This window comes from Melospiza melodia, chromosome 1 (genome assembly GCF_035770615.1).
Source record: "Melospiza melodia melodia isolate bMelMel2 chromosome 1, bMelMel2.pri, whole genome shotgun sequence".
NCBI lineage: Eukaryota > Metazoa > Chordata > Aves > Passeriformes > Passerellidae > Melospiza > Melospiza melodia.
Genome location: NC_086194.1, coordinates 82537363 through 82560450, shown reverse-complemented (window position 1 = coordinate 82560450; position 23088 = coordinate 82537363). Strand labels below are relative to the sequence as shown.

Below are 23088 nucleotides of genomic sequence, written 5' to 3'. Positions count from 1 at the left end.
TTCCTTCCTTCCTTCCTTCCTTCCTTCCTTCCTTCCTTCCTTCCTTCCTCCCTCCCTCCCTCCCTCCCTCCCTCCCTCCCTCCCTCCCTCCCTCCCTCCCTCCCCTCCCTCCCCTCCCTCCCCTCCCTCCCCTCCCTCCCTCCCTCCCAACAGTCTGATCTTAAGTTCCAAACTGTTTTTATAAAGAAGCTACATGGCTATTGATTGTATTTTGCTAGATATAAATAGCTATTTATAAGCAATAATGATAGCAATCATATCAGAAGGCATGGTTTGATTTATTTCAAAAAAATTGAATTTGTTATTGTTGTAATCTGAATCTCAAAACAGGAGAGTATACAAGATGGATGCCTGTAGTAATTCAACTCATTACTGTATCATTTTTGTGGGCATAAATAACATTTATATTTCCTTTCAGTGTAAGAATGAAAGTCAGCCAGCAATATAAATCAATTTAAATGAAAAACCTATTTCTTTCAATTTATGTATCCTGGTCCACCAACACAAAGTCAAAGCAATATATTGGAACTTGTATTCCTTTGCTTATGTGTCTGAAAGCAAAACAAAGTATCTCTGTTTACTCCCAGTATGTACCGTGAATTCCATAGGATGTGTCAGCTGCTGGAGACATAAAATAATATTATATCTGGCTTCTTCAGTTTGCTGTTTAGTGTGGTGCAGCTTGAGCAATTTATTCATTTATTATAGACTATCTCATAATGGGAAATTGTAAGTTTTCAAATGTAAATGCTTGCTGTTGAGGTAGTCTCCTTAGTGTAAGCAACTCACATGGTTGAATTATTTGTCTTAGTCTTGAAGGCTTTTTAGATATTTTGATACATGAAAAAAGGTTCAGAAATGTAATTTTTGGAGGGTAGGAAGTTTAAAAATCAAAACATTGGTTTGTGTTTCAGGTTTGTATTCCTATGCACAAGTTCTTAAGCACGCCATTTTCACAGGAGATGCAGAGAGCTTAAGTTAATTTACTCACTTCTGTTAAACTGGGTACTTATGGGAAGACAATCTGTGAAGAGATAAATTATTAAAAGAACATTAGCTGTTCTGTAGTTAGAAGTATTACTTGGAAAATGGTAATTGTCAATTTAACCCAGTTTTACATTCTTTCTTCTTATTTGTAGCACTAGTACTTATTGCTTTCAGTGAAATAGAACCTTCAAAGAAGATGGGGCCTCTAATCCAGGGCTGATGAAAATCTGTAATTAATAGATTTTGTTTCTCTTTTTTCTTTTTTTTTCTCCCTGTAGTCCTTCAAAAATCCTGTGTTATGAGATCCTTTGTTCTTTTATCTCTTAGTAGAAATGGAGAGCAACTAGTCAAACAGAGCAGGAAGAGCTTGTGCTAATCTCCTGTGTTTTATATTCACATTACTTCTAGACAGCAGCTGATAGTCTTTCCTGCATTACCAGAAATGAACAGGCATTTTATTTGTTATTTCTTGCTTAGAGTAACTTATGTTTCTCTGCTAGGAAAAGGAAAGTAGCACACAACCATCCACGTTATGCACTCTGACCCTTTCATCTTTTAATGAAATATTATCCACATTAATGAATGGATTTTATTGCATTTGCATTGGGTAAGAAATAGCACATGCACTGGACACAGCTGGTCTGTGCAAGAGCCTCAGTGTGCACTGGATCACCAGGCTGCACTTGGGGGCTTGGTGCTTCCACGAGTGTTCATGACAGTATCCACTGCAGTGGATCTGTTGGTAGCATTTCTATATGGGAAAAGAATTTTGTCTGTACAGATGTTTTTTAAACATCTGTTTAAGAACAGATGCCAAATCAGTGAGCAAGTTATTTGACAACTCTTATTCTTCTTTTCTTCTTTTTTATGTTTTTCTGAAGGCTGACTATATTTGCGATGTTATTTCAGTTTTTATATAGTTCTGCAGTGGACAAATCCATTGCTAGTTGCAGTCTGCTCCACTTTAGTGAATTCCTCTTCAGCAACTCTGACTCAAGATGGCTTTGGTGATTCTGCCCAAGTATCACAGCTGCAATAATAACATACTTGTCATGTCAGTTCCTTTTAGATTAGCTTTTTTTGGAAGACTTTACCACTTCTAGAGACAATCTGTAGAGTATGAAGCATAGTAATATTTAGTACTTCTATAGTTTTAGTGGATGGTTTTGATGATGATCTTAAATATAATTGCCTTTTGGGAGAAAATCCTCATTTGAGATTATCTGAATAGAAAAAACAATCAGTAGGTCAACATGGAATCATCCCTTCACATAGATAATTTATCACTGAAAGCCTTACAGGCACCAATATTTTGCTGGAAGGGCAGATGACACTAATCCAGATGGACATTTCTGCCACCATAAATTCAGAAAAGACAGCTAAGGCTGCAGGCCTTTCTTATTTCTCCTGGAGAAAAAATGTCCATGGAGAATCAGACATCTGTCTGAATGGTCTCATCATTTAATAACCATCAATTAGATTATGCTTACCACAAACACTCTTTCCAGTTTAGAGAAAAGTCAAAACAGACCTAGGCATGATTGTTTTTTTTTTAAGAAGCAATTATGGTAATGCTGAGTCATGTGCATGGTAAATGAGCCAAGATGTTGTCCAGAACTTTAATGCTACCCAATTGTTTTTTCTTTCCTTTGCCCCCATTTTTTCCATGCGCTATTTCAGATATGAGTCTGGATGCTCCTTATGTCCAGTGGGTTGAAAATTCTCACTCTGAAATGTGTTAATGATAAAATGCTATTTTTGCTGCTATTATTGTTATTATGTATCTGAATTTCTCTATTTCCTTGCTGTGTTTGCTTGTAAAAGTGATAATGCTGATAACTGCATTACTCAAATTACAGATTCTAGTTAAACTAGAACATGACTCAGATATGTCTGGGACGGAACTCATATTTAGCTGCATTGCAAAGGATCAGAATAATTCTAAGTGTGAAAGTTACTTTTTTTCTCTAAAATGAAGAGCATGTAATACCTTACATTTTTGATAACTTCTCTGATCTTTATTTTTTCAAGGCAATTTTTACTCATGTGGGGACTTTTCTCTGTCCTTGTGATTTGGTCCATCACAATTTCTGAAACATTAGGGGAGATTATGATCTCAGGATCAACTTGACTTCTGTCACTTGGAAAATACATTAGAAAATAGCCATTTTGAAAATAAGTATCTTAGCAAGGTAGAATTACCTGAGAATAGGAGATAGTAGCTGTTTTGAGAGCAGTACTGTTACTGCAGCTTCATGATTACACTGCTATCAACTGCAGTGTGGATTCTAATTTTTCTGTACATATCTTTAATAGTGTAAGAAATTCAGTTTCAATTATATATTCACTTTCTCTTTCCTTTTCTCTTTCTTTATATCACCAGATAATTATATTGCTTCAAGCTAGAAAATTGTGTCAGTCAACTATTGAAAGTTTCCTTTAATTCCTCTCAAGTGTCTTATTAATTTTTTCTCTCTGTATTAGTTGTATTAAGCACTATGCCTATTGCACTGAGGTGAATAACAAATTCACTTCCTAACTGTCCTGGTTTTGGCTGGAATAGAGTTAATTGTCTTCCTAGTAGCTGCTACGGTGCTGTGTTTTGGATTTAATATAGAATCATGTTGATACCACTACATGATATTTCTGGTTGTTGTTAAATAGTGTTTACAGCAAGTCAAGGACCTCTCAGCTCCTCATGCCCTGGCAGCAAGAAGGCTGGAGGGGCACAAGAAGCTGGGAGGCTGCACAGCTGGGGCAGTTGCCCCAAGCTGGCCAAAGGAGTATTCCATACCATGTGGTGTTATGCTGAGTACACAGAGCTGGCCAGAGGCAGCTGCTGCAGCTGCTCAGTCACCCTGAAGAGTTAGAAATCTAACTCTCTGTTAGTACACTCACCATTATTAGGAGAAATAAATATCAGTGATCAGGCCTTGCATCCCTCTCCATTTAATCAAACCATCACTTAGATCTGTTCTCGTACACATAATGCACTAAGAGATTTTTTCCATAAGGATAGCATAATACAATATATACCTCACTGCTGTCTGCCAGACAAGTTGTATTTGATCATATCTGTGGGAGCAGAAATTTTGTGGCCTTTATTCTATAATGGTTTCCTATGTTTCTTAGGCTCCTTTACTTCCCTCTAGGACATCTCCAAGAAGTTTCGTGGCACCCTTTCATAACTGGGTAGCTGCAGATCCACCATATATCTCTTCGATTAGAATTCTGCAAGGCACTAGAAAGAGGGATTCTTGAGTGCCAGTGTGATAGAATGTGATGTTTACCTCCTTTGCTGGATGGATGGATATAGGTTTGTAGTTCTGAATCTCTGTGCACAAGCAGCGGAATCTTCTGTGGAAACTCCTGTGCTCTTACCTATTCAAAAGGCATGATTTCCTAAATGTTGCCAAACTGTCCCAGCCTCACTGAAAAATAACCACTCACTCCTGTGTCAGGCAATATTAGCTGTCCTCGGCTTCAGCATGTTTTAACTTCAGGTGTCTGGGTAGCAAATGGAATAGCATTGCTTGTGCAAGGGGCACCTTTAGCAGTGTTCAGAGCTCCAAAGGAAAGGAGCACAAGTGGGCCTTGTAGATGTCCCATCAAAGAAGAGGCTGGTAAGGTACCAGTGAGGAAGGATGACAACTGAGGACCACTCTTGCCTTTGAGCAAATGTTTCAGGCTTTAGGGGGCGCAAGGTGCTTGGGGAGGCCAGCGTTGGAGCTAAAGCAAGGAAAGAATTCATCTGCTGTCCAATATGGATTTAGAAATAACTTGATAAGGTTTCATGTGATACATGTTAAAAGCAATGGCACGGTTAAGCACTTGAAGGTTGAGAGAGTGCAGCCTCAGGTGGACTTGATTAGTTAATGTGATTTAAATGCCCAGACAGGAAGGTACCATTTCCTTTCTAATTGTCACAGACATAGCAGAATCAGTAATACTTCTTGCATCAGAGTAATGGTGGCCAATCCAAAGATCATGCAATGGGATTATGTAGGGATATTCTTCTAAAGTTAAAGAGGAATGCTGTGGAGATCATAAGGTGGGAGAAATGAAAAGTAAGTTAAAAAAAAGAAACAATGCCACTTATTCAGCGGTACTGTTACTCCAGTGTATCATCACTGTGAGCTCCCCTGCTAAGGGCTGTGACTAACTGGAATTACATGCCCCAGGAATTGGATGCAGCTGTGATAACTGCTCCTGGTGTATCAAAGGTTCTTGGCCCCTGACACACATCTCTCCTCCCCAGCACATGCAATAATGCATGGTGTAACATGCAGAATGTTCTTCATGTGTAAGAGAAGCCAAGACTGATTAATGTCTGAGTTTGCTGAACCTCTGTACTACAATTTGTTCTTCAGCAGTGCACTTTTATTTGCTGTTCTGCTAGAACAAAAACCTGAGTGAATATTTTCATGACAACTTTGTGACCAGGGAGTTAAAATGTGAAGGCTGGAGGGAAATGTGGAGCAAGAAGAAAAAAACAATACATAGTTCTTCATATTTATCACTGAACTGCAGTAGTATTCCAAGCTAACATTTTCCATCAAGTTACTTTCTAGTAGTTTTATTTACATCCATGTTCCCTTGTGATTTTTATGAGAACAACATGTGAGGTACTGCAGAAAGCCCTACAAACCATTGATAGCTATGAATTCTCTCATCTGCAAACCCAGTTATTCTTTGATGGGTTTTATTTTGATTGGTGTGTCTGTTGGTTAGTGCCATATCAATGTTAGTTCCTTTTGTTACCTTCTAGATGCTTAGAAATAGTTTTGGATTATTTCTTCCCTGTGTTTTTTTTCTAGTAACTCTATAAACTGGTTGACCTATGAAAGCCTGGTTCTTCCTTTCCTCTGTTTAGAAGATGGCCAAAACATTTCATTGCTTTTATGCTGTATCTTTAAATCTACTCCAGCATGTAGCCAGAACTTCAGTTTTTTGCAATGAATTCAAAGGAGCATAATTACCTGTGAATAGGCGTTTTGTGGTTAGACAAAACTACTAAACAGAATTTTATAAGTGTTTAAAGCCATTTTGTTTTAGAGCTAGAATCAGCTCAAGCTCAAACCACCTTCAGTTATATGACCAGGCACTGAAACTAAAATATGTTTTTGTTGTGGGAGACAGTTGAGTTGGTATGTTTTAAAATAGGTTGAACCCTTTTTGAGAGCTATAAATGGTCTGCCTATGGAGCTGCTGAAAATTGAGTTCATAGCTGAATCTGGGGAATGAGTTAAATTGCACAGTAACAGCTGGGCAGTGCAGAGTCAGACCCCTGAGAAAGGACGAAGGTATTTTTACTCTAGCTTGGAGCTGTGGCTCTTAAATCTTACACCAGTGTAAAATAGAAGTCTTGTGCTTTCAAGGAGCACAACTGTGTTGCTTGAGAAAACAAGTCAAAATTCAAAGCAGGATTGGAAATGCACTTAGGAAACCAGCTTAGTTGATGTTCTACTTTTTTTTTTTTTTTTTTTTTTTTTTTTTTTTTTTCAGCAGAAACTGGTTGGAATGAAAATTACCAACAGCTTCCTCACAAACTTTATACAAATCCAAGTTGAAAATTAGACCCTCTTAAAGTAAAGCACAACTCTGAGTTCAGTGTAGGCCATGTTGTTAAGAAAAGTAATTGGAAAATAAAATATGGAGAATATACATAAGGAGAAAGAAGGGGAGTTCTTGCTGAACTTCACTGTCAGGCCAGAAATAGTTACAGAATTTGCAAGAATAATGAAACTGCTATTAACATCATGCAACTTTGTGGACTGGTGCTTGCAGCCATGTGCAGAACATATGTTGTATGAAAAAATAGTTTTGGAAAGTGCAAGATTTGTAGTGGCCATGAGCATTCATTGCCCATCCTCCTTCCCCTGTGAGTCTGAAAACCTTGATGGAATTGTGAGATTTTTAGTTGCAAGGAAGCTGAAATAGCACCAGGGGTTTTGAAGCTGAAATAGAACCACATACTCCTGAGCTGAATAGAAGGAAAGGAAGATACTCTCAGAGATAAGGTAGAATAGCCTTTGATTTTATTAGAGAAAACATTTTTATCTCCAATCTACTCTTTATTCTACTGTCCTGTTCATTGGCTCATAATGAAGTGGAAGAATCATGGAAGAAGTTTTAACTGTGCCTTTTTGTAATTTTTGTAATTTTTGCTTGAATTACATTTATGTAACTTATGTAAAACTGAAACAAAATGCTCTTTTTCAGTTTGGAATTTTAATTCACTTTAAAATCCAGACTGCTCAGAACTAAAAACAGTGCCAGCAGCTGTAGTAATTAGTAACAACTTATTCCCTGAAACTGGATATAGGCATCAGAACAGAAAATTTTCAAAATTCCAGACTTCTTCAAATGAGAATGTGCTTTAGGTGTAATTTGTTATAACTTAACACAGACAGCAAATTAATTTGTTTCATTGAGGCAACTAAGCTTGTCCATCCTTTGCAAATAATGTAACATTTATGCTGGCCCATACAACATACTTTGGAATGAAAGGACACTGAAATATCCTGAGGTGGGTTCTTGGTGACCCTTGAACTTCATCTTGTCTTTGATAATCCAAGTGAACTCCCTCAAAGCCATCACAGTCAGTCTGGACAGTGAGTGCTCTGGAACTTTTATCTTCCGCTGTTTTCATTGCTGTACCTGCACCGCTGGTCATTGGGCTAAAACTCTTGGAACCTGGAATTCCTGAAAACCTGGAAGTAGAGTGGAGGACTGAAAAATAGATGAAGATAAAAAAGTGAGAGCACTTTTTGTGTGTCTAGTGAATTCGTGTGTTGTAGGTGGTCTCTCTCACACAGCAAGCACCTGAGCCCTGCTCCTTGCAGTTTGTACCACACTGTACCTTCTTCAGCACTTCTCTTTTTGTTTTTTCTTATAAGGCTGGAAAACTTGGTGCTTTCAAGGCTGGTAGTGTGTGGTACAGCACACAGATAACCTCACCAGATCATAAAAAGGAAGAGTGCCCTGTTGACAGGTTTGTCCTGGGCTTATGTATGTCCTGGGCTTAACATATCTGTAGATACAGATACACAGATATTTTAAAATAACACTTTGTTACTAAGCTGTAGTTTGCAGTTCATTCTGGTTTATATTATTGTGTAACTGGCTGCCATAACTATATTCAAAACCAGTCTATCCCTCATGACCAATCACTTTATTTCTGATTTAGCGTCAATCTGATTTGAAATATGGCTGATACCACAGGCCAAGATTCAGCTAGATATTTTGGTCTACAAATTGTTTCGACCTAAGCAGTCTTCCTAATCAGTTATAGGAAGTACCCACCTCATATAGACTGTGAAATTTCTATGTGAATTTCAGATATAAAAAACTATCAGAAGTGAGACAGAGCATTTAACAAACTATACCAAATTTGTGGACCCTCAAAATGAGCAGTGCTGCAAGGCTTTTCCTGAAATTAATAATTGTTTTGTAAAAGTCTTCAGAATAAATTTTGCATAATTTATAGAACCATAGAATTGTAGAATATCCTGAGTTGGAAGGTTATTGAGTCCAACTTCTGGCCTTGTGCAGGACATCACAAGGATCACACCCAGTACCTGCGAGCATTGTCCAAATGTGTCTTGAGCTCTGTCAGGCTTGGTGCTGGACCTCTTCCCTGGGGAGCCTGTTCCAGTGCCCAGCCACTCTCTGGGTGAAGAACCTTTTCCTGATATCCAACCAAAACCTCTCCTGACTCAGTGTCATTTCCTCACGTGCTGTCACTGGTCACCAGAGAGGGAGATCAGTGCCTGCCCCTCCTCTTCCCCTCACAAGGAAGCTGTGACTGCAATGAGGGCTCCCCTCAGTCTCCTCCAGGCTGGACAGACCAAGTGCCCTCAGCTGCTCCTCACACAGCTTCCCCTCAAGGCCCTTCTCCATCTCCATGGCTCTCCTTTGGACACTCTCTAACAGTTTAATGTCCTTTTTACATTGTGGCACCAAAACTGCCCCCAGCACTGGAGGTGAGGCTGCCCCAGCCCAGAGCAGAGGGGACAATCCCCTCCCTTGCCCAGCTGTGATGCTGTGCCTGATGGCCCCAGGACAGGGCTGGCCCTCCTGGCTGCCAGGGCACTGCTGGCTCAGATTGTCACCTTGACATTGACCGGGACCTCCTCATCCCTTTCCACAGTGCTTCTCTCCATTCTTCAGTCCCTACATCCAGGTGTGCCTCATCCCAGGTGCAGAATTCAGCACTTTGCCCTTGTTAAATTTCATGTGATTGGTGATTGCCTATCTCTCTAATAAAAAGTGACAGGAATAGCAAACTTTAATCATAAGATAAATTAAAATGTCTCAAATTTACCAGAAGTAATAAAATTCAGCAACATTTGTGAAATATATGGGTTTGAAGTGTCTGTATTACATAGCTAATATATGGGAGGTAAGAAGGAGGAAATTGCAATGCACATGATTTAATTGAAAATGTATCCTTCAACAAATTATTTTCACATAGGTTGACAGATGTTCTTATGAAGATCCTAGCTGTTTTTTGAAAATCTCTGTAATTTTCCATAAATCAGAATCTCTACATAAAATGTAAAATAGACGAAACCATAATAATTTGTGCTGCTATAATCCTGAAGACAGTATTCCTGTAATGTTTGCAATCATTTTATAGTATTAATGATCAGTAAAACTGTGTGAAGTTTTATATATTTTGCTCTTTTAGACAATAAACTAAATTTATTTTATTTTATTAAAATAAAATAAATAGAAAAATATTGCATGGAGGCATAGAACCATGCTATATATATTTTTAAAGAATCATTTTGTATAAAAAAATATATAGAATATGAATTATCTACAGTTCTGTTGTTAATTGGAGCTGGGAAAAAAGTCCACTATCCTGTAACATTGAGGTGAACTGCTGAATAACACACTATACACTAAATGATATTTTCTATGCATGGTTCAAAAATTATTAGAAAATTATTTCTTAAAGCAAGCTGAATATATGTGTTGGTCAGTAGCTGAAGTAGAACAGGGAGTAAACATATTAATACATAGTAATAACATAGTAATTCAGGTAGGTTAGGTCAAAAAACCCCAAATTATCTTCTGTGCTTTATTATAGATGGGATCAGAAAGACAGGAATAATGTCAGTAGAGGTGAGGTAGTGATAGGAAGCAGAGAAGTTGTCAGGCCTGTATTGTCACTTCTGTTCTTTCAGAGCTTACAGGACATGGATGCAAGCACAGAAAGAACACCAGGTATGATTTTATCAAGAAATCTGGCTGGGGCACAATGTTTTTTTCAGGATCATTTTTAAGAGGGTGATGCATTGAATAACAGAGGTCAAAGAGAATGGTTCAGTGGTTTCTGATCACTTTTTTAAAAGCTGTTTTGCAGACCAAAAAGCAATCTGTAAACTTTGATAACATGGTGGTTCCAGTGGCTTGTCTCATATCTCTGTTGTGGTTATAGGTACACAGATTTAATACTTTATGGATTGAATCTCCAGGCAAGGCTTTTAAATGTACCTTGGTTGGAGTAGTTGCTATCTCCCTCTCTGGTGTTTTGCCAAGTAATTCTGTGGAGATTAAAGTTAGTCCAGGGGATGTCTTTGGGTAGGGTGCTACCTGCTTCCTTCTAATTTATAAAAGTTCTGAGTTTGGAACTACCCCAGGCCTTTGTAGTTTTGATCACAGATGTAACATAAGGGAAAAGAAAGACACAGCTCTTTTACTGATCGGAAAATGGATGTTACTGAAGTCAGAGAATGCCATAACACAAAACGTGTTAGAAAGTGCTGGTTCAGAAAAGAAAGATCCAATCTCATGGTTTGGTGGGTGTCTGCGTTTCTGGAGCCTCTGTGCTTTCAATTATACTGGGGAGGGAAACTGTGAAAATACTTGAAAAGCTGCTTCATTTTTCTCCCAAAGTGTATCAAAATTGTAGTTATATTTTTCCCTGATTCACTAAGTTTAATATGACTTTAAATTAGGTAATTCATTAGATACTACAGAAGGAGGTAAAGTGGTTTTCCAGACTTGTTTGAAAGAAAAACTGAACATAGTTATTGGTTTTTAGCATGCTCAAGGATAGGGGTGGGATGCTTTATAAACTCTAAATTAAATAAAGTTCCTGTGGTAAAATAAAATTGTTTTTTAATTCTGATCAGCAGTATGTAAAAGAGAAATGGGGGAGATGATTGGTTATTGAGGGAACAGAACTGAAATAAAGACATTAATCTGATTGCCTTGACACATGTTATTATTCACTGTACTCATGAAGAGTATTTGAACAGAAACAGATACATGTTCTTGTTACTGAAGGCAGCCCTGTGGATTGGAATGATTTTAAATCATGTGAGCAAGAAAACAAAGACAAGAGAACTTTGCTGGCCATATATTGATGCTGAGACTTTCTGTGGAAATGCTGGAATCTGCAGATCTGCCACAGTATAAAGCTGGAATTATTAAGAACTTTGAAGCTGAAAATAGGCTTTATAAAATGAAAGTTGAGTCTAAAGAAAAGCAGTAATACCTTCATATTGGGAGTAATTTTGTCCCTGTTATTCCTAGATGAAAACCTGAGAATATTCAATTTAAGTAGCTTCCAAGTAATCTATAAAATAAATACCTCAGTGATATTGTAGTTCTCCTTCACAATAAACATTGCAGACCTATGACACCATGCTTGAAAAGAAAACAAACAAGTTTTGGGCTACATTAAAGTCATCTGAAAGACGGGTAATTATCACCTGAATATGAAAAGACGATCACAAGATAAGTGCAATATACATGTGTGAGCCTACAGTGTTTAGCATTTGTTATAACTATTCAATTTGTAAGATTATTTTTCTAAAGTATATTCTGATTATAAAACTTTATTATTAGGATAGCCCTACTTTTACCCTATTTTCACACCATTATTTGCAAAAAAAAAAAAAAGAAAAATTCTATGATAGTCAGCACAAAATTCTATGCCGGCTTACTTGTGCAGAAAATATTTTAAATGGTTTTAAATTCCTTCTGTACTACAGGGTTTGTTGGGGTTTTTTTTGTGTTGGTTGGTTGATTTTTTTACATTCTCTTGTTCTTTAAGTGATATTTCATCACTTCTACATTATTCTGCAAAAGAAGAATAATAATCCACAGTATAGTCCATGTAAGACATTAGAAAAATTTTTATTATTGCTAAAAAGCAGTGCACTAGAAAAAGAGTAAAAACACCAAGGTCACTAACTCAGCTTTATTGATGTATAGTCCTAGATTGTTGTCAAAGGAACCTTTATTGTTACTATACCTTAAACATATAATATGCATATTGGATGACCAGCATCCCCTTAATAAATTCCAGTAATCAAAAATTTGAGGCCCAGCAAAATGAGAGAGAGAAAGGAAATAAACAGAGCAAAGTGTGTGTTACTTGCATTGCATATCTGCTTGCAGGATGGGGGAAATAATGAAATTGTGGTAATGTGTTGTTTCCTCTCTACTAACATTGTCTGTGTGTTCTGTCCTCAGAAATGTCATTAGTTGATGTTGGTTTCTGGTTCTTATTTGTATAAATATCTTAGACACTACCTGTCTTTTCAGAAGAAGTTAATTACTTAGGTACATTTTAGTAACAAGCTTGAAATAACTCACTTAGAAAAAATATTGATTTATTTAAGGAAAACCTTCCATCCTGGCATACTTATGTGTACAAGCATATATGGTTTTACAGTATTTAACTCAGTCCTGCAGCAGCATTTTAATTCATTCTTCATCAGATGTTCACATAATTTTCCTGATAAAGATATAAAAAGTGTCTCCTTTGCATCTCCTATATAATGTGGTATTTTTACAACTTTTTAACACAGAAAACTGAAAATTTGTTTTTACAGTCATATGCATATATATTTTTAAAGTGTCTCACATCAGTATAGGATCTGAATTTCTCTGTCTCCTCTCCCTGGACTTGTTCCTTTAAATGCTGCAAACCAAGGACTATCTATCACTGTATGGCAAGCCTGAGAGGAGTGCAGGAATAAGCTATGAGCCTGATGTTGCTATGAGACTCCTGGAAGGTCTTTTCATGCTAATTTGGAAAGAAAATATCATTTTTTTGAGAAATAATTAACATATATCCTCTGTATGTGTTTGAAAGCAATAGTGCTGCTGCACGTGGAGCAAGATAAGATAGTACAGTTGCCTAAGTTCAGAGAGAGGTTTTGAATGGCTTTTTATGATGTGCTTTTGGCAACATTATTGGTACAGAACAAAGGACTGGAGAATCAGAACACTGAAGAAAAAGAGCAGGGAAATAGGATTTTTTTTATTGGTCAAAGGGTACTTTAAAGGGATGTTGGATTAGGCTGAGGGAACATAAATAGGGATATGAAGCTGTGTTAAGGGAAGAAATTCTGAATAAATGCTTACAAATAGGTAATTTAAGGACTGAAATAGTCCACTGGAGGTGATGAAGGAGAAGGAGCTTTTGGACTCCTTACTTTCCACTGCAGCCTCTAGCCATGGAGAAGCCTGCTTTACCTTCTGCTCTGTACTGCAGAGGTGAGCTGTGAACCATGCTGCTTCTTTATTTCAAAAACTTATTATTCAGGCCATGTGACCATGCCAGCTGTAGGAGTTGAAGGGATTGCCATTGGAGCAGCATGAATTTCTTGTCCTGTGTGTGTTTTGAAATACAACATATTTTCCTATTTTTGGGTTTTAGAGATCTGAGCTAAAGTTCACTTTTTGCTGTAGAAAGACAGAAGTTATTACTAAGCAACCTTAACTCTGTCCTTATGACATTTTTATCTGTATGTATTCAGATTCCATACAAAACAATAAAATGCTGTTTAGATTTAGTTCACCTAAACCTATGGGGTACCCTGGGAATTTTGGGGCATTTCTTCATCTGCATCTTGAGAAGTTTCATTGCACATTTTTTCTGTTACAAATTTCCAGCATTTTCCCAGTCACGGGAGTTTTGGTTTTGTACAAAAAAATAAAAATTTTGTGGAAAGGTAGGAAAGAAACCATAATTTTCTATAATACCAAAAAGATGAAGACTGTCAGTGTGTTGTGTAAGGAAAGCCTCGTCTTCAGTCTTCATCTAGCTGAATGTGTAACCAGCATTTTGGTGAGAGTCTGAGGGTTAAAGATGGGTGGTTCTCCATCATATTGTTTTACTGAGTGTTATTAAAGTAATTGCAGTTAGAATGAGTACAATAGAAATAGTCTTCAATAACAATGGACTTGGACTTTTTCTGGATTTTGTAGGGTTTTCTTCCTAGAAGGATTAGTGGGGTTTCCATGACCCAAACTCAGGTGCTTTTGTCTTCTTCTTGCATGATGCTACTTTAAATTAGGTTGTTTCAAGCAATCTTTTTAGTAATCATTTTCATATCTCTTTTTAATTTTTATCACAGTTCTCCAAATAATTTTTATAGTGTTTGACTTTGACTGTCTACAGCTGTACTACCAGAAAATAAGTAATTGTAAGTTGCTTAACATTCAGTGAAAATAAAAACTATGTAAAGAAAGAAAAGACATAGTTTATGTTGCATGATCAAAAGTTACTAAATTGCCCTATAGTTCCCAGAAGTTAAAATAAATTCTGCAGTCATGCAGCTGTCTATGTAGCTCCCAGCATGCTGGAAACATAAACAGATCTTTCCAGCTTAGCTGTAAAACTGCTTTCACAGAAACAATGGCTAAATAGGACACTGGTACAGACTGCAAGCAAGGAGTTCTTGCAGTTGTCGCCCCTTTACACATTTTCCAACATGCAATGATTTGCCTTCCCCAGCTATGAGATAAGTAAACACTGATTTTGACACAATAAAACTTTGAACTGATTTGTGACTCATACCTGCATTAAAGACAAAGAGTGTTTTTCTCCTCTTCCTGTCCACCTTCCATAGGATACATCTGAGAAATTCTATTTAACATCAACTGAAATTACTGAAAGCTCTTTGGCTAAATTCAGGAGTTGGATCAAGCAGGTTTTGTCTTTGAACTATGCTCTGAACCGAAGAAGTTTTTTTGTCCTTTGCCTTGGCTTTAAATGAGATATCACCTATTAATTTTCCACAATCAAAGCAGTAAGAGTATTAGCATCAAAAGAAATCGACAAATAATAAATGATTCTTCTTCAAACTTATTTCCTTTACACCTGATCTTCTATAAGGCAATACTGCATGTACATGCTAGAATAGTAGACAAGTCTTTACAAGATTGCAGCCTGATCTCTCAGTTTTGTTATCTGTATTCTAAAATTTTATTTATGATATATTGTGAATTGTTTACACATTCCACTGAGGTTCCACAGATTAGTGTTTATTATTTATTAAGGATATTTTCCTTAATATTGTTAATATATATGTTAATTATTTCCTATAATATTTAATATCCTTAATCTGCATACACTGCTCTTTATAACTACAGTTTCATTAACAGAGTGGGGAGAGAATGTGTTTGTACCTGCATACAGCTTTTTAATGAGTAGCTTCTCTCTTTCTCCTTTAACTTTTCTAATATGGCTTATTTATTAATAATCCTTTACAGAAAAAACAGAGAACGAAGGATCTGTCCCAGCTGTTTCATTCATACAACCCATATGATCATAAGGTAAGGAAAAAATGTACTATCTCAGTTTGTTGTTAAGCTTGAAAAGGTGCATTTTCTGATTTGTGAAAACAATTACTCACATTAACCTCGTAGAAATATAATTTATAGACTGGCATTACATCCTGCAAAGTGACCACATGTGGTATTGGATTCCCCTCCTTTTTTTCCTCTGTGTTTGGGAACTGTGTTACCCTAGAGTATGTTGCTTAGCCTGTTGTGTCAATTAGGCCCTGAGATACATGATACTAATGAATTATCTATTGATCACAAAAGCATTGTTTAAAGAGGCTGCTGTGTGAACAGCCTGGTGGTTGTCTGGGGGAAGAAGTAGAAACACACATCATTATAACTTGTTTGTAACATCTGGGGGGAAAAAAGAGGGTCCTTTCTCATTGCAATGTGAAATTAAAAAAAAAAAAAAAAAGTTGTTACAAGAAGATTTTGGAGAACCAAGAGACAGAGATCACAGTATTTCTGTGCTATAGCTATGTCATGGGGTTCTTCTGGATGTTATGCAGAAGAGAGCATTAAGCAGCAGACTGAAGGAATGTTGAGTAGGTTGGTTTTGAATATTTTCATGGTGTTCCTCCTATCTCTGATGCCTATGTGGGCATATTCTTTTAACAAGTGCGCAAAACTCTTTAAAAATTTGTCAGCAGTATGAGATGTCTGTCTTTGCTGCTTCTGTTTTGAAAAGTGTGAGTGATTTTGCAAGTATCCATTAAAACAAAGAAAGATTTGAAACATTTCTGTTGTTGCTGTTGTTGTTGTTCAGACATTGCAAAGGAAAGTTCTGAACTCTATCTCTTCTTTTCCTGGCCATTTACCAAATGCATTGGAAAAACCAGCTAGGTTTTATATTTGGGAGAAGGTGGCAGAAGTATGTATCTCTTTGTAGGAACACATACACATATGTGCAATATATGGGTAACTGCACATATGTCAATGAGAAGCACAGTGTGTAAATGAATGGATGAAATTTATCAGGCAGGTTGTTGCTGGGAGGGTTCTGTAGTTACCGGCCACTCGAAAATTTAGTTTAAAAATACATTGTAAAACAGCATTTATATTCTATAGCTTTAATAATTGTACCTAATTTCAAGTTAAATTCACCTCTGCTTAGTACTTCTTTTATAAATAGTCTCACATTATTTACAAAGATTGGTGAAGCTGATATTAATGGCCTGTGAAAATGGCCTTAATGGAGAAACATGAAGAATAAAGGAAACTTGTGTGATAAGATTTTGAATGGAATTGTTGCTCCTTTGAATTGAAGCATTTTAAGGTAAATGTAATAGTAAGTCAATTAAGATCTAATAAGGAGATGCAACTGTTGAACAAGAAACTTTGATATTCCTGTCCATGTCTTAATTCTCCTGTACAAAACACTTTTTATTCATAGTACAAGGAAATTCCATTATTCTTTTATTAGCACTTTTAATGGAACTTGGTCATTTGTAACTCCTGCTGTCTTCCTGCTCATATCCTTTGTGGCATTATATCAAAGTATTCTCAAATGATTTTGGCTGCAGTTGTGAGGACTTCTGCACTCTTTACAAATTAGTCATCACACAATGTGGAATTGAATATAAATGCTTAAATATATTTGCTTTTGATCTTTGTTTTGGGACCTTTAATATATTATTAAAGTGTACAATTGTTTGATGGAGAATTTTTGTACCTCCACTCTTTTGTTGCTTCCCAGCATACCCTGTATATATATCTGCAAATACAAGTGCAGGGGAAAGGACAAGTGAAAGTTTGTAATAAAGTTATGGTCTTTCCATATTTTCCATTTGACAGTGAAGGTTTTCCTTCTCCCAACTACTTCCTATTTGTAGGCTGCAATAAATTTCTTGCTCTGTGCTTTTAATTTCCACCTCAGCTTCCTATTTCACAAGCACTGTGGTCTAGGGGAGGGCTTTAATTTTTGTATTAAATCTAACATTAGTTGGGAATACAGTTATTTCTACTGGAAGTGTGTATTAGCTTTGCTCTAGTTCTGTTTTGTTTGATTTACATGGCCAAAGGATTTGAGGGCAGGGCAGGGGCACATGTTGTTTGCTGTTTTGTAGATTATTTTCAGGAAGTGTAAAAAGGAGATTTCACAATGGCTTTGTGAAAGCGTTGGTGATGCAGGATCATGGTATGAGTGATTGGAATTAGTGGCTTCCAAGATTATTTCTTTGTTGATTAAACGATTTTTCTCTGAGAACCTATCTAAAGTAGAAGAAAAAACTTAAGGGTAAGTTGGTGCTTAGTAGTAGTAGTTAAAACAGATGTGAAAATCTCATTGACTACAGTGGCTGAAACAGGACTTGCTACAAAGATTTGACAGTACTTCATCTTTTTGGGATGGGATATCTCATAGTAAGGAGAAAAATTAATCAGAAAATCAGAAAGTGATCATTCTGCCATGCTCGCATTTCACTCACTAAAGCAGAAAGTGATGTTTGGATGAAGTAGCTATAGTAACCTTAAAACCAGTAACTGTTGCCCTGAAAATGTTACCTCAATATATATTTGCCAATCTAGTGTAATTTAGAGCATCCTAGAAGACATTTAAATGCTTGTGGTTCTTCATTCCCAGATGAAAACGTAGCACTTTTATAGAGGTGGAAACAAGGATTTACTTTCTCTTCCACTTCCAGGTGTTGAGTTTTATCTTTTATTCAATGAGGCCTTAATTCAGCAGCAGAGGAGGCAGAGCTTTCAAATTCCTCCTGCAGAAGGAATGGAAAAGCAGGAGATACTCTGCTGATATCAGGGGAGAATTAGCTGAGCTCCTGTGTTCTTTAATTCCCAAACAAGTATGAATTACCATCTAGTTGCGCTTGTCATTGTTCAGATGAAACCATTCAACAGCAGATTTCAAAAACTGCCCATTATATACTTCTCCTATCCAGGCAGATTTGATCCTGCTCTCTTTAACCTAGTGTTACTGAAATGCTTTACAGAGCCTCTGACTACAGAACCTGCAGGTCTTTCAGATACTGTGCCACAGACAAAGCTCATTTTAGCATCAGTCTTTAATGCCTAGCAAATATCTTGAATTCTTCATGTCAGTCACATACAAAGAACTGCCTTTTCTCAGTTTTTTCTTTTGTTGTTCTTAAAATAAGTATCTTCTAAAATTCATTCTATTCAGAACAAAATAATAACTTAGGAAATGCTGAGCAATATCTCGTTCCAGGTGAGTGATTGCCATTTATTCAAACTTACTTCAGTTAGCATGTGTAAAAATACATAGCACTCTTTGTAGATTAAGCCATTCCTTGTTCTAAAATACTTGCTTTTTCATGTTTATGTAGAGTAAAAATATGTATGGTCTGGCTTTCTTGAGAGTCGAGTTCTGATTGCTGTGTAACTTTTCTCTGTTATATACAGTTAATCTTTTTCTAGGACCATCAGAAAAAGATGATAAAATTGACATCCTCAATAAAGCTTTACCAGCAACAGCTTTAGTGTTTTAAAATGTAAAAGTAGATAATTGAGAAGCTATATTCTTGCTAGTTTCCTGCAAGCTAATTTAATGAAAGATTATGTTTGCACACAAGTAATTTCTGCTGAATGTTTTTTGTGTGTACACTGTGAGGTTTCACTTTTCACACAGTAAGAATTTTATTCTGTCTGAAGTAGATGTTTAACTCAGAAATAACGGAATTGGATCTCTCTCTGAAATTACCCTTGCTCTTTATAAAATTTGTGAGCCAGTTTTTTTTAAAGCTGCTAAAGTAGTTGTTAAAATAGTTTACCTGGTCAAAACGACATGTTTTATAAGCTTAATAATGGCCAAATTCAGAAGTGCAGAGCCCTTATTCCTTTTCTTTTTGTCAGATGAGTTTAAGCATTCAGTCTAGCCCTGGAGTGGTTGTTTAAAACTATAATCCTCAATTTTTGCTCTGCAGAAGAACACTTTTACATATTGTAAGCACAGTATATCAGAACTACCACACATTTGGCTGCTTTGGTTTCTTGGGACGATACCCAGGGATACCTTCGGGCATGTCCATACACGCCTCTGGCAGCACGGGCTGTTACACTGAGAAATCCCCTGATAGTTGTGCTTAAAACTCATCTCCCTCTTTGCTTCTGCCTTTTGCAGCCTGAATCTGTTGCTGTGCAACATATATGAATAAATATATGAAGAAATAAGGTCATGTCTTATAGCTTTAGAGATTTATTTTAGCATATACTGTGTCCAGCCCAGTAAGAAATATAGTCAACACTCATATGATTTGAAGAGTTTTTTGAGAGATTTCCTCCCAAACTGAAGGTGTGCTCAGGATTAAAAAAATTAGTTGCTATTTCAAAATGTGCTGTAATTGATGCAGTTCTGCTAAAATAATTGTAATATCTTTAAACCTCATGCTTCTAATGTTCTTTATTAATGTGTTCTGGAAATGCTAAAACACTCAAAAGAGCAAAACCTCCTAGACAATGCCTGTGTGTTTGGCAAGTTATATGGATCATTGTATTGTGATACGCAATTAAGTGACAAAAAAGATTTTCTTGATTTTTGGGGTTTTTTTTTAGCCTCATAAGCAATTTTGGGAAGCAGGGAGTTATGTCCTGTTGTCTTTGATAAGGGTTGATATGTGCATAACTCACTCAAGGAACATTATTAACAAGATTATAACAAGGCTATGCTTAAGGTGCTAATGGCTGCTGCCACTTAGAGACCTATGGTGTTTTCAAGCAATTATTTCAATAACACACAGACCCTATGCTTAATGGAAAATAAAGAGTCTAATATCAGTTTCCTTAAACTGAGTTTCTTCTGCTGAATTCTTCAGCTCTTCTGGACAGTTGACATTTTATGTCAGAAATTTTTTGAAAATTCACACTGAAAGAGCCTGTAAGTAATGAGGGGATGAAACTATTTTAACAATTAAGCAGGCAGGGGCCACTATGACACAAGTGGGATGTCTTTTGGCACTGCCTTAGGAGGCATATTTGTATGCTCCAAGTGGTTTCCGTTGACAATAACACAGCATATTAAATCATAGCAATGCCCAAGGCTGTGGCATTGTTTAGGGATCATCATGGGCACCTGTGTGAAACATAAAATATTGGAAAGCAAGTGTCAAATGCCAGGTGAAGGGTGAGGGTTAGAGTCAGCTGGCTTCTGATAAAAAAAAAACCTGTTAAGTCCTGCATTCCTTCCACCTCTGTTCTATTCTGGTGGCCTCTGGGAACAATAGGCTGTGGCAGGAGAATGGAGGGTGTGGTGGTGGCACTGAGTACCAGCAAAACTGTCTCCACCAAGATGAGGACTCTTTAGCTCAACAGCAAAAACAGGAGAGGGGAGATGGGAAGTCAATCACTTAAACTGGGACCAGTTTTCCTACTGATAAGCTGCTTTCTTTCATTTTTCTCCCATGTACCAGGACTCCTTCACAAATAAGCCAATTTGAACAAAAGAAATTCTGATGTCTATTGAATGAAGCCACTCTAACTAAAATGCCTGATGTTGGCTAACTTTCTAATGACAGGCATCACCACACTACTCTTGTTAATTAGACACTAAAGGTATTTTTTTGAAGATGTGTCTGCACTGTGGGACAATGTGTTTCATAAGAAGACATGTAAATTGACATGTTGGACACCTGTAGAGTTGGAAGCATTGCTATGAGAGTAGCTGATGTAGGACTAAAATGTAGTTACAACACTAAACATGTGGCAGGTGAGATTAACATCCTTCTGTGTTCATAGTTCCAGATCTCTCAGACTTGGACATCTTATGTGTTTGCTGCTGTCATCTTCAAAAATACTGGCATTAGGAAGTGGTTTGTTTTACATGTGAAGCATGGCAGCTAGCGTGTTTATGTAAACCAAATTTGGATGATTTTTGGAGGCTGGAAATGGGAAATTACAGAACTGCTGAAACCACAAGCAATTCTTATTGTTTTTCATAAGGGCAGTAATGCTTCTCAGTTATTAACTGTGTTTTGTAAGATGTGTGGTGGAACTACTGTGAATGTGTAGGTTTTACTTTTGTGTCAGAAAAAAAGAAAGCAGTTTTGTGGTACTCTGTCAGCCTTCAGATTTTTTTGGTAATTACTTGGATATATGATGCTGGAAAATAACAAAAATCCTTTTAACCTGCTTTTCATTTATTCCAGGAACAGCATTGTACTAAATTGTAAGGCAACTGTGAGGTTGCAATGCCTGTGATATAAGCCATGATCTGAATTTTCTAAAGGAGGTGCTCTGAATTGTTGTTTTGTAAGATGAAAAGGTTTTTTAGGTTATTGCTGAAAAGGGCCAGAGCCTTTTGCTATCTCCCGCCTTGAAATAGATTTTGGGTTTAATTTAAAATCTCAGATGTCAGATATGACCGCTTTTTATGGAAATACTCTTATTGTAACCTACATCCATTCTTCTCTATTCTCTTCTCCTCTCTCGTGTTCAGAGCTGCTGTTTGGAGGAGGTTACATAAAGCTGTTTTGTGCCCTTGATATGATGTGCGGCTTCAAAGAAGACTACTGAAAGAGAAAAGCAATTTCTACTTGGAAGAGCAATGCAGTAGCCTTGTGCTAATGGCACACTTGAACATTACTTGATGATAGTGAAGAAAATCTAATTGCCTCAAAAGCTTCTGATTATTCTTGACTTAACTCTAAGCTACATTGAAGTTTGTGCCATCTGTAACACAGAGTGAGCTAATACAGAGATAGTTTAGAAAGGGCTGTTCATACACCGGGAATTGTTTCAGGGTTTGTAGAGAATAGGCAAAGAAACAAGGCAAGCACTGCAACAAAAGGGCTTACTTCTCCATTGTATATGCTGTAGAAAAATACATATTTGCTCTATCTTAATTCTGTAGCTGAAGTGTTGTGATTAAAGAATTGCAGTCTTATTGAAGTGCATATTACATCCGGAAAATCATGAAGCAAAGAACCCAATTCCTGAATTTGTTGCTCTAAAACCAATGCTTTCTTGGTTGGTTTTGTTTTAGACAAAACCTAGACTATATACAGATAAGTATATACATTATTAGTAGATATGATTAATATTTAGGTTAAGTCCATATTTAATGCTAGTAACTTTTGTTGTAGTTGGACATTTAAAGCATCTAACCTTGTCTGATGCTAACTGAATTGTTTGGGATTGTTGCCTCTATTTCAGAACAGAGGCTTTTCCTGTTTTAGGATAGAGAGGATATCTTTTTTAAATGGCCTTTCAAAAAATTGTCTAACAGCAGTCTGTCAAATCATGTTTGTATCTATACACAAAGGTGTACCTGTGCTATATGTTGATGTATGTGCTTAGGTGTTGAACAAGGTTTTACAGGTACCAATGTATTACTGACATATTTTCATTAGTGATCTTGACAACAGTTTTAATAAATGAACTCATGAAATCCACATAAATCCCTCATCCCATGTAAAACCACTTTTCCAGTTAAACAGTTGTGAAAATAGTGGTTATTTACTTCACAGTTTTTCTCCTTGGTACAGCTTGTAAATGCTACCTGGTATAGTAGATTGCCTGAAATAAAGATATTCTACT

The 23088-nt window shown here is 36.7% G+C and overlaps 1 protein-coding gene across 1 annotated transcript in view; it reads left to right on the top strand.

Annotated features, from left to right (window-relative positions):
• The window catches only part of CDKAL1 (CDK5 regulatory subunit associated protein 1 like 1), a 388757-nt gene that overhangs the window by 283806 nt on the left and 81863 nt on the right, over positions 1-23088 (top strand). The window contains exon 13 of the mRNA XM_063159828.1: positions 15511-15573. Within this exon, the coding sequence (XP_063015898.1) occupies positions 15511-15573 (63 nt within the window). The remainder of the gene's footprint in view (positions 1-15510; positions 15574-23088) is intronic.